Here is a 12,738-nt window from a genome sequence, read left to right on the forward strand (position 1 = left end):
TGAATAGAGCCTTTAAGTTAATGAATCAGCAACTTTACTGTATTACGTAGTATGCAAAGCAACAAATGTTTTGCGACTTAGTACGACAGGAAAAAAGACAGAAAACAATAGGTCAAAGTGTATTTCTTTTATTTGCAGTACATATTTTTTTTATTGTTTTTTTTAAAGAGGTGGCATCATCAGATCCCAGTGCATGTATTCTAGTAGTGCACTTCTTCGTTGGTTGCGGTTTTTGGGACGCGCAGATCCAGGAATTCTTAAAACTACTTGCATGGCTGGATTCACTAGCAAACATTACAAACCAGCACCATACATATAATGATTTCTTGTAGGTATTTACTTATCTTTTTTGTGTTTATTAACATTATTGTCCTTACCACATTCTAAATCAAAATCTGTTGGCCACGTTGTGACTCAAAGAACTTCCCGTCTCTGCATCAAACCTTGGCCGACAGATTTGTTTGGTGGGTAAGGCTGATTACGTAACATCATGACTATAAACAAGTCACAGAAATAAAAATTGATCTTATTCATAAAAAAGGAAAACATGGATTGACAGTACCAAACATTTTCTTTACCTTCAGGAGACAGCTAACAAGGGCTAGGCCCATCACATACTACTAGCACAGTTTGCTGAAGGTATTGCACATTTAGTTTAAAAACAAACAAACAAAAAAGAACAAAAAATACATATAACAATTCTCTTACTTCTAGGTGAAGTATACATAATGTACAAAACTAGAAGTCTGTTGAAACCAACAAATAGTACACTTTCAAATAAATAAATAATGGAATCTGTTATTCACACGTCTTCGATAGCTAATTCTGCAGGCGACTAAGTATATGCAAGAACTGGCAGAAATTCAGCGTGAGGTAGTTCATCAAAGCCGACTTAAATCAGAATGACATTGTTTGGAGAGATGCAGTAATTATATATAAAAAAAAAAGCAACAACAACCTAAGAAGAAGAAAAAAACAACAACAAAATACTCAAATTAAAGCCCCTAATGTTGGGTTAAGAAAATTAAGAGCACTTTAGACAACAATGTGTTTTTTTTCTGATGGATTATTTTAGCTAATACGACAAATGGGCTAATATGACAAATGGATACACACCACAAACTCCCTTCTTATAAATGTGACACTGCTTAAGTCCTAGTTTTTACTTGTTTGTCGAAATGCTACTGCACATTTACCACTGGACATTAATTTTGCTGTAGGAATCTAAAATAACTGACAGCAGACTGACTTTAGTCTTGTACTAATCTGGCTCTCCATTGCTGCCACTGCACCTCACAAACCAACTTGTTGCTCAATAATTCACAAATCTTTCCTTTAAATTGCCCAAAAAGAGAGCAGGAGCCAGTGGCACCAGCTGTTCGTAAGTTCAAACTTAGTTAGAACGGAAGTGTTTACGAAGTTGAGATTAACACATCACGAAATTAAAATGGGTTGCACCACATAAACCCGTTCGTACACAGATTAGCTAGTCCTAAATATTTACACCCAGTAAATGTTTAACTGCTGCATAGCTAACTGACAAAGCTAACATTAGCGTGCTAATATATTAAATGTCACCAGTTGTGCTGCTAACTAGCAAAGCTAACATTAACTTGCTAATACATCAAATGTTGACTGTCCTGTAACTCAATGACGCAGCTAACAATTTCTTGTTAATGTATTATACGTTAACCGTTAAGCTCGGTGACAAAGCTAAAGTCTGCTAATCTATTACCCGTTTAAAGTGTGGAGTAAAAGAGGTAATGTGTTATAGTTGATGCTCTGACATACGCTTCATAAAATGCTGTTTAGAAGAAGTTGATCATTTTAAAACAAATTCCACAGAAATAACAGAAAGTACAAAACGTTATGTCAATAATGTTAGAATAAAGTCCAAATAAAACTGAGTGTAATAGCGGAATGAGATATTTCTCACTTATTCTACACTATTTATACTACACTAACACACACTTCTCTATTTATGCATATATAAATAAACATAATCATATCTACATTCACAAGGACCGGATTTTAACTTCAATATATCGTTTGGCCGACTAAAGCGGTTACAGTGTTGCTACAGTAACGTCCATTTTACACAGTTTTGGAGATTTTGATCTTACAGTGCTACAGATTATTTCCAATTTAATAATAATAATTATAGTTTTTACTGGCTAAGTCATTCCTTGCATTTTAATGGTGCAACCCAATTTACTAAATCAATAGTTAGAAACTAGCTAGTTGTAACTGAGAACGTAGGCAGGACACACACACACTTAGTAATGGATTTACGAATAGCTGGTGCAAGTCCAGAACTTGCAAGGGAGGAGGCACAACCATTAAATAATCGGTTACGTCCATGTTTAGCCTTACATATTTGGCAGACAACGACAATTTGCTAAAGCAGAGCACAGCACAGAGCTACAGTAGCATACGATACAGTCTAAAGACAAACTTTCTTGCAACTTTTCTTTGAGCCTCCTAGAAAAATGTCTATATCGAAGACCAAGACAGGTTCTTAGACAGACAGTAATGTTTATGCCTCTGCTGTCAACATCCACAACACCTGCTCGTGATCCATGACAGCACAATACATCCCAACTCTGCCTCTTGCAGATAGGAAGTTTAGTTATGCAAACATTTCTAGCAGGCAGAATGGCTGCATGAAACCTCAACATCATTTTAACTGAAAATAGCACTTGTTTCATTGATTTAAGACAGATATTCATGATGTCAAGAAACCATTACACAACTTGCCTAAATAGCTTTAAGCTATTACGGCATGTTTAAACTTGAGTAACTATGATTAGAGTATTTTTCCAGTTAGTAGCACGAGTGTTGAATAATTTGGCTCTGCCTTACAGATATGTCTTCATAACTAAAACATCGATCTGTAAATATCCCAAACCACCACAAAATACTGACAATAATGCAGTCGCAGAGTTCGCTCATTTAGTTTGATCCAGTAGTTTAATTTTACAACATGTCTATCTTGTTCACTCTTAGAATCATCACATTAAATTAGTATTCAAAGAAAAGCCAAAAAACTGTTATTAACCTATATTTCGGTTGCTGTCACTGCAAAGAACGACTTCTTTTTTACTTTGATGAAAGACCTTGATAAACCTGCCTTTTCTTCTGAAATGACTCAAACACACGGTTAAGCATCTCAACGTATACGTCATCACCTTCTTACCCTGCAAGACACCACAGTCTCCCACTCAAGGGTCAAAATCAAAACAAGTAGAAAAATATACGACACATTTGTGAGAACTACAACCCCATCATACGTTATTGGTTTGATATGGAAACTACTGTTGTTATCCAGACGCCATAAAAACCTACACATAATGAACACACTTCCTCCCAGGAATGAATGACAAACAACAGGCACTTTTCCTTTCAAAGCAAAATCAAAAACACTCAAAAAAAGGGCACTATTATTGCATACCATAAGAATAATTTGTTTCTTTTGACTCTGGTTGTTTGTGCTGCGGTTTAACATGCTATGTTTTAGGTTCTTCTACTTTTATTCAAAATTGCAGGCAAGTCTGGTGCACAAAGTGTTTGGCCAACTTTTAGAAAAATCCCTTTCAAATGTCCAAATTGACAAAAGTACATTACTAATAACAGGATCTGGTTAGTAGGAAGCAAGACATCTTTTCACACTGTTCCATCAGGCTGCAGAATCACTATCCCCTCAAAACACCGAATATCAACACGTTCACATGCGTTCTCAATATCAAAATTCCCTACTTGACTGAAGCACATTCTACTGACACCGTCACCGTTTGTACAACCTCACACAACTACACATCTCCAAAAACCTCCCAAAGCACGGCAAAAAACCCCCAAAACAATCTCAAGTCCTGAACTGTCGAAGCAAGCCAGTGGAGAACGTGAAAGAGCTCCGTGCATCCAGTCCTCCAAAGCAAAACCACCACACGCCAGTTCCATAATGTCACACAGCCCGTTGCAGACAAGAGGAAGAGGTACTTTAAAGCACTTAAAAATACAGAAGACATCAAAAAAGCTCCAAGTTATCTTGCGGGACCAAACTGTGCCATTATCAATCCCATAACTTAAATGTATGACGGTAAATAGGATAACATGGTGAGTGACAATTGTTTTGAAATCCTATCGTGTCTGAACAGGAAGTGAAGAATGAGGAAATTATAAAGCTTTCATTAGAATTTTACAATGTAGGAAGTAGTGACTCACAAGAAAAAAAAATGTACAAGTAAATCTACATGATCTCAGTTCAAATAAATGGATATGTCATATGCATTTAAAACAGTATCCATATTATATGAGATAAAACAGATAAGAGGAGTACTAAGACCATACGTTTGTCAATTCAATTATGTTTCAATGGCTCACTGCAAACTTGTATTGAAGATAAAACTACATCTACAGTAAAATCTGTACAAACTCAATCTACATTTATATGGCAAGTTGTAAAAGCAGTAGCTTACAAGTGAAACAAATGACTTTCAACAGAAAAATAGATCACATTAAAACATTTTACAGATATTTCTTTAAATTCTCACTGTCGGTTAATACAAACCGCAACATAGTGAAATCATAAAAATTCTCTTATCATCATCTTAGGTTTCTGAAAAATTAACAAATGCCACAATAAATTACAGCTAGGACTCAAACAAAAAGAAATCCTAATTTAAAAAAAAAGACTATAACTGTAATAAAAAAGAAAAAAAAAGTTTTGTCCTTTCAGAAATCAAAATATTTTTCAAACAGCTAGCTGGCTAATCGCTACACTACTGAAGACAAGCACAGAGAGGAGGTGGGGGAGGAAAATGCAAGGGGTTGGGGCCAGGAGCCAGTGTCGGGCTAGTGGTCTTGGATGTGACCAGGGATGAGGCCCAGCCCAGGACCGGGAGGGGGTGTAGATGATAGTCATCTGCAGCAGCCCAGCGGAGCGTTGGCTGTAGCAGCGGCGGCGGCGGGGACAGCGGCGGCGCTGGCCGTCTCCAGGCTGCTGTCGGTGTCGGTCAGGGTCGGGTCAGTGGACATGGAGGAGACGTCGGCGGAGGAGGACGTGGAGGTGTGGTGCTGGTGGTGCTGCTGCGGGCTGCTGCTCACTGCTGCACCTGTGCTATGAGGAACAGGAACAGGCCTGTGGTCAGCCATCAATAGTGAACATGCAGCAGCTGCTGCTGAAGCACTTTTGTGTAACTGTGGTTAAGTTAATCAAGTCTCTTTCACTTTCTATTTAAGCCAACTCAAGTGCTAAATTATCATATATACCATCACAGTAACATTAAAACATAATAAGTTGCAAAGTAAGACTTATAGGTGTTTAAAAACAAAGACAAATGTTACACACTGGACCTTTAAGTTGCTTATTCATGAATACAGGAGGAACTGTATTAAATATCGATACTCTTTCATGTTTAAATATGGATGTCTTTCTTAAAATAAAACCTTATAATAAATTTGCTAACAGCTTCTGGAAATGTTTTTACACAACAGAAAAAAAGTAATAAATTCAGAACAATGAAAAAGGTCAGAGGCACAGAGGACTGGTTTGGCTGTCGCATTGATCAGAGAAATATATATTATGTATAACATTTAAAAAGAGCAGTACTAATGCCATATTACATGCTGGATAAATGCACTGCAGTGGACAGTCACCACTACTACTACTTTACTACAATTATTATTCTGCTTAATAATCCTGTGCCACTTAAGCCAAATCTAAGCAGGGTCATAACACAATATGTAGTAAGCGTCTAACTAGACAAATTAGTGTGATAATTCTGTCACCCACCTACAGATGCTTCCATTAGAGGAATTACAGAAATTAAGTACAAGATGAAGCTCAAGAATGGAAAACACTTTTGTCCGTTACAGAAACAACTACGTCAAATGCAGAATTGTAGCAGTTCACTTTAGACAGTTTGTGGGCACAGGTGTGCTGTACAGTAATCACAATTTGGATTATTTAGACGGTTAAGAGGTACCAAACATTTTAAGAGGTACAAGCTCTCTTAAACATGCAATCTCTCTCACGCACACTCAGACACACAAGTAACTCCACTAACCTATGGACGCTGGCTGTCCCCTGATGACGCCATTCTTTGTCCTTTCTTCCCAGTCCAACACTTCTTTATATATCAACTCTGCAACAAAAAAGAAGCCATCATTTAATACAGAAAAAGCAGAGAGGGAGGCAAAAGCATCCCACAGTGACCATTTAGCTAAACATTAGCAAGCTGTATGCAGTTCACTAATGTCACCATGTAGGTTTTCGGAATTTTTAACTCATTGCCATTTTATTCTTCAGTCATTTTCCATAACTGTGTGATCTGGAGCCACTAGTGAAATAAATGAATGTAATGTAATTAAAGGTACATGGGATTTTTTTTCTAAGGGGAGAAAGATGTAATGAAATATCCTCCGGCAGTGTTTGTGTGTGTGTAATCAGGGAACACCAAGAAGTCACACTCTAGGTGAAAATCTCCTGCTGTCATTATCACTCTGTCAGCACTGAGGAGGAGGAAGATGTTTAAATGGAGCAACACCTTACAGGAAGGCACCTCTTCTTCTTTGCCCCCTCACAATCCTCTGGCGTTTCCAAGGGGTCAATCACTGCCCACTTCCATTTACATGTTGCATTTAAGTAATTTGTAAACAAAACATACATTTCTCGGCTATGCAGTTCTATGCTGATGATACTCTGCTCAATGTTCCAATGAAACCATGTAACAGTCAATAGTAGTCTTAAGTCTGTTTATGTCAGAGATGTCAAGTGTTAAAGTCAAAGTCAAAACTTCCTGCAGCTTAAAAAGAAATGTTTATTTGGACCCAAAATTCCATTAATTATCCTTGTCCATGTACACCATCGGCAATTTGTCTATAATGATCTACAATTCTGACCTTTCCTTTAATTGACGTATGACTTTGTGATTAAATAGAGGCATTAGATTTTCAGAGTAACAATCTATTGTAATTATATGAAAATACCACAGAATGATACAGATTTTACGTTTAGGCAGTGAAAATAGGAAACCAAGAGGACATGTAATTAACATGCATCAGTTATTTCCAAAATAAAATAACAAAATGGGAAAACATTAGTGCATTCACGAATTCAGACTATGCAGAGGAAAACATGTATATCAGTTTGAGAATGAAGATGAAAATGTCCCACAGGCTGCAAAGCACGAACACAGACCAACCTTATGCAACACACTGCAAAAAGCTAAGTACTTATGTCAGCTTATCAAAGAGGAGAGAGAGAAGAGGAGAAAAAAGAGGATCTTTCCTACCTTTCCACTCTTCCACTGTGTGCTCTCTCTCATCCAGCTGCTTGTCTGTGATCACGGGTGGTGGCTGAAAACAGACAGACACGTTTTCTATATTTCACTAAACACAGAGCAAAGTCGACACACATCACACGTAAATGATTTGTAGACTTAAACAGCACAGTGAACATCCAAAACCATTAGAAAAAGGACTATACAGCATTCTTCCAGAGAATAGATTTTACTTGTATGTTATACACTGACCTATACTTTTACAAGCAAGCAAAGGTTAGTTGTCGTAAGACTGTTTGTTTATGGACCATTAATGGGGATCAAACTCATGAGATTAAAGCTGTAGGACACTAACCACTAGGCCAACCTACTGTCTCACAAACTTACTGATATGGCTGACAATTTAGTCTGTCTAACTAGCAGACCTGAGGTTTTCATTCCAACTACAACAGCAGGTGAAGGATGAGCAAAACTCAAACTAGAGGGGGGTAAAACTCAGCTGCAGTAGCTCCCAGCTCAAACTGAAAACCTATAGACTCAGCTAATTGACAGCACAAGATAGAAAAATGCTGCATTTAACCTTCCTCACATTAAACCCACTTAATGCAGGTTTTTTTCTGCTTTGGCACGCACAAACGTCCAGAAAATACCACAAACTTCTGAAATCTAATTTATAGCACAAATGCTGGAATAAACTACCTCAGAGCCAGTCAAACAGAGATCTGATGCGTTTATGAAGTGTCAGAGCAAAATCTGTGTACAAATCTGCACTCCTCAAGGCTGTGCTGTTCTGAAGAGTGATTTCATTCCAGAGGAGAGGGGAGAAAGCAATAACTCACCTCATCTCCCAATTCGCCTGATCACAGGCAAAATCAATTTGCACTGGATGAGTCATTCTGTCTCCAAGGAGAGTAACGTTGTGTCACCACACACAGACTTTTACATGCAGAGCACAAACATTTTCAGAGAGAAGGGGAGATTGAGTTCTATAGTTTGTAGACCTGTTACCGAGACAGGAGGTTTTCTTTCTAATAAGTGGATTCTTTTAATATCTTAAAAGGAGATTTAGCAGCTGTGCACAATTATCTTTGTACTGATTTTACTTGTGTGCATGTGCTTAGAAATCATAGAATACATGTGAATATTATTTGTGTGTTTTTCTTAAATTTACCCAATTTTCAAGAGAATGCTCCTTTACCACAGCACAGCCCAACAAAAAAAGGATGTTTTGTATTTTTCAAGCGTTAGTGTTGCTTATTATAGAAGAATATTTTAAAACCAAGTATTCAGGGGCATTAAACAGAGCTATTAATTAGCTTTAGAATGTAATTAATTATAGAGTACTTACTGCCTCCACTTCAGTAGGGTCGTACCACACGTTGATGTAAGGGTGCTGGAGAGCCTCGTCCACTGAGATCCGCTTTGACGCGTCTATTACCAGCATCTTAGATAGTAGGTCTCGGGCTTGGCTCGCTGAAAAGAAATTGTAGAAAATTAGAAAATAAATAGTAAAACAATAATTCAACTTGTTGTGTTGGAGCAGGACAATGTGGGGAGGGACCATCCAAGTGTTAAGTTCCCCCTCCATTCAAAAAGGTTTTGATTATTGTTACTATAATGTTTGAGCTTTACTCGTGCGCAGAGTTTGACACTAGAAGGATGTTTTAACGTTTCTCTGCGTTCACTTTAAGTGCTTTTACCAGCAGGATTTTGTGACTTCAAGAATATTTCCAATCATGGTCCGGCGTGTAACTTAGTAGGGCTGCAGCTAACAATTATTTTCTTTATCTGTCAATCAGATTCTCAATTAATCAATTATTTATTTAGGTCTACAAAATGTTCTCAAATCTCTTGTTTTGTTCACAACCCGAAGATATTCAGTTTACTGTCACAGAGGACAAAAGAAACCAGAAAATATTCACATGTGATAAGCTGAAATCAGAAAATGTGGACATGTTTTATTTTAAAAAAATTACACAAAACAGTTAGTTTTTCAATTAATTGTTGCAGCTCTACAGCTTAGTTTATTGTGAAAACTTGAAACCCCCACTGCACATGCTCATAGATTTTTGATTTTTTTTTTAAATGGAGGGACAAGGAGCAGATGTCATTTTAAGGATTTTAGGTTAAAAAACAAACATCACAAACAAATATTTATTCTAGAGTATTTTTATATGTCAGGAAACATATCTGGAGGAGCAATAATGAATGCTGTCACAGGATGATGTCATTCAGAAGATGCAGTTTTCTGGAAATTAACATGAGCTTATTTAAAAGTGCTCTGTGGAATCTTGCAGTATAACAGGAGTTCTTCAGGGGACTACACTGTTGTCACATATTTCTGCTTCTGTAAATTAATGAGGACAGAAAAAGATGAGCTCCTTTTTTTCTCGCGACATGTTGCAACAGCTCTACAGCGCTAGCTGTGAGTGTTCCTGTCATCCTCTCTACATTTACACATGAGTGCGCTTGAGGTAAATTCCCCTTCACAGTAAACAACTTGGTCCTGAACTGTCAGCTTCCGTAATAAGTGCTTAATCTAAAGCAGCCACTGAAAAGTGATTTGCCACTTGGGCTTTGCTGTCAGCAAATGTTTGTAAGGCTGCAAAAACAGAATGCAACAAAAACTGATGCTATATGGAGGGAAAAATTCTGCTTGGCAAGTGCTTGGACACATACTCTCCAAGCCACCATGGACATTTAATTAGAAATAATCCTTCAATTACAATCATAGACATTTAAAAAGTCACCCGTGATAAAGACTACAAAAAAAGAACCAGCTTTAAAAAGTCTTTTGTTCAAATTTCAAGCAATAAATCTGAAGCATTGTGGCATAAAATTCATCATTGCCTCATTATTCCTTGCAATGTCTGGCCTGTGATTAAAATCAGCCATTTAAATTTTAAAAATGGTTCCCCTTCAGGCTGGACGATTGCTGCACCTGTAATAGAGGAACTGTACACCAAAACGGTTTTAACTCTTTGCACTAGATTTGCAACCTCACACCAGTGCTACACATGATGGGGGTATAAGAGAGACCACAGCATCTTTACCTTTCAGTTTGTTGTGTTCAGAGTCTGCAGGAAACAGGACGTCAGGGAAGAGCTTCTCGAAGCTGTAGCCAGCATACCGTGGCCTGTTCTCCACGTAGGTCCTCACCGACTGGTTGAGCTTCATCAGGAACTCCTGAGACGGCGTGCCCAGCTGTTCGATCACCTTATTCCACTGGTCGATATCTTAAGGTTACAGTATTAAGAAAAGCACTAGGCTGGGTTTGGACAAAAGGAGCGGCCATTCCAGAGCCGGACTGGAGCATTTTGGATAATATTTTGAACTGAGAGCCATCTGGAGTTTCAGTGTCTTGTACTGCATTGTGCTGCTTTGGATTTGTTCCTAAAATACTTGTGTAACTGCAATTGTGCTGAAAAAGAAAATGTTGTTACTGGACGAGGGTTGTAGAAAAAAGGCACACCATATATTGGTAGTTTACCTCTGAGGAAAAGGTCATAACAGATTTAAATCATTTAGGATGGACTGAATCAGGTACATACACCTTGAACTATGTGGCAAAGATAATTTCATTTCAAACATCTGGAAGTTTGGAAACACTGCATGTCAGGTGAGTCAGGTGACGCTCACCTTAAGTGGTCCAGATGCTGGAAATATGTTTGCAACTCTTTTTCTTGAGGACAAAAACAAACACACATATACATACAGATGTAATATGTATAGAGCTATCTGGAGGACACATACAGAAACACCTTGTTCACATCTTTGTTCATCCTTAAAACTGAATGAACAACAAGGAGGGGAAGTCTAGCCAGTCATACCAAAACCTGGATAAAGATAAGTTTGACAAATGCACAAACTATAGATCAATAAGTGTACAAAATCTAAATTCCAAACGGTTTACTTCCATCCTGGCACAAAGAATATAAAAGGTTCTGACTAACATTATCGACCAAACTCATTCAAACGCAAGTCAATTCCTCCCAAAAAACAGACAAACAATGGAGCAAATCATAGCTCTGAAGAAGGGATTATCTTTTGTGCCAGAGCCAGGCTTACATCAACGCTGCTATATAATTTGTAGTGAGTCGACCGACACAAACTGGCTGAAAAACATTAAATGCTCCTAACAATTGCTACCTCACTTTCAATTTAATATTACATTAGTGAGACTGATGCGTCACACGCTACTGTGGCAGGTTAGGTTAAAATAACCCTCCTCATACATATATACATATATACATGGACCCGACTCAATACTGAAGTGAAACTAAATTGCGATTCACTCTGATTATCAGGCTAGGAGAGGTCAGATAAGTCCTACTTCCAAAGACAAGTTGATTAGTATTAGTATTATTACATGGTAACATACAGGTTAACAATTAAATATAGAATTTAACTATGACTATATCCATTAGCTAAATCATTTGGTCTCTGCTTCCTTAGCTTCAATCAGACAAGATATAATCCGACTGAGAGCTATTTTCAATTTAAAATTATTTAAATTTAGCTAACCACAGTCAACCATTAGCATATTACAGTTTTAAACAACCATTAGCTTCATGTAGCTTCTTAATGTAAATATATAAATCAGTAATAGGGCACCAAAAATGTTCCCAAATACTGATACACCTTCACACTCACAATAAACCCAAATATAGCCTCTATGCAGAACGCTGGTTTCAAGAAAACATGCAAACCAGCTCCAACTGCTAAATAAAGCACCTGCACAGTGTTTATCACATTGTGTTCACTCGTGTACAAGGACAAGGTTAAAAAATACTGAACCGACCGTTTTTACTTGTCATAGCGGGAAAACCACAGGTGTACTTAATTAACTCTGGCATTGTTCTCGTTAGCGCACTAGTATTGCTCACTGGGTCAGCCATTAGCGTTATTAATTACACCTGTGCTTTACCTGCTATGGAGGAGGAACTGTCATCCCTCTTCGCTGAAAGAAATGAATGGCAACACTGAATACGATGACGTCACCACTCATTTAAGAGGCGCAGTAGCTCTGCAGGTTTCCCCCACTGTGTGCGCAGATATGAACAAGATGTCAGACAAAGGATGAGACAGGACGACATTTTGGGTGGTTTGGATGGAGGTTTAACTTAAGGATACGATCAGTGCCTGGAAACAACACACTACCCCGGACCATTTCAGCCATGATGCAGCCAACAGACCAGACATCAACTGAAAAATGAAATGACAACCACCAAATTAGCATGCAGGACTGAAAAACAAACAGAAAAACAACCCCAACAACAACAAAAAACCCTCAAAAGAACAAAAGGGAAAAAACACGATGTGGTGCCAAGGTGATGTGTGTGATACATGACAAACATGAATTGCATGCAGTTGAGTGCAAACCTGGGTCAGCGTCCCACAGGGTTAAGGGAAATGATTATTGTTTGTTTTTGGGCTAGCACAAACTACATATGGTGCA

The 12,738-nt window shown here is 37.9% G+C and overlaps 1 protein-coding gene across 3 annotated transcripts in view; it reads right to left on the bottom strand.

The window, feature by feature from the left end:
* Positions 1-112: 112 nt before the first annotated feature.
* The window catches only part of mapk8b (mitogen-activated protein kinase 8b), a 30,720-nt gene continuing 18,094 nt past the window's right edge, over positions 113-12,738 (bottom strand). Inside the window, exons 7-12 of one of the 3 annotated variants that reach the window (XM_051417450.1) lie at positions 12,414-12,485; positions 10,334-10,516; positions 8,629-8,753; positions 7,293-7,356; positions 6,066-6,143; positions 113-5,111 (exon numbers count right to left, since the gene is read on the bottom strand). In XM_051417450.1, coding sequence (XP_051273410.1) covers positions 4,918-5,111; positions 6,066-6,143; positions 7,293-7,356; positions 8,629-8,753; positions 10,334-10,516; positions 12,414-12,485 — 716 coding nt within the window. In that variant the 3' untranslated portion in view covers positions 113-4,917. Of the gene's footprint in view, positions 5,117-6,065; positions 6,144-7,292; positions 7,357-8,628; positions 8,754-10,333; positions 10,517-12,413; positions 12,486-12,738 lie in introns of all 3 variants that reach the window. The other 2 variants (XM_051417448.1, XM_051417449.1) reach the window with 2 other exon arrangements.

The sequence above is a fragment of the Dicentrarchus labrax genome, unplaced genomic scaffold (genome assembly GCF_905237075.1).
Source record: "Dicentrarchus labrax unplaced genomic scaffold, dlabrax2021, whole genome shotgun sequence".
NCBI classification, from domain to species: Eukaryota; Metazoa; Chordata; class Actinopteri; family Moronidae; genus Dicentrarchus; species Dicentrarchus labrax.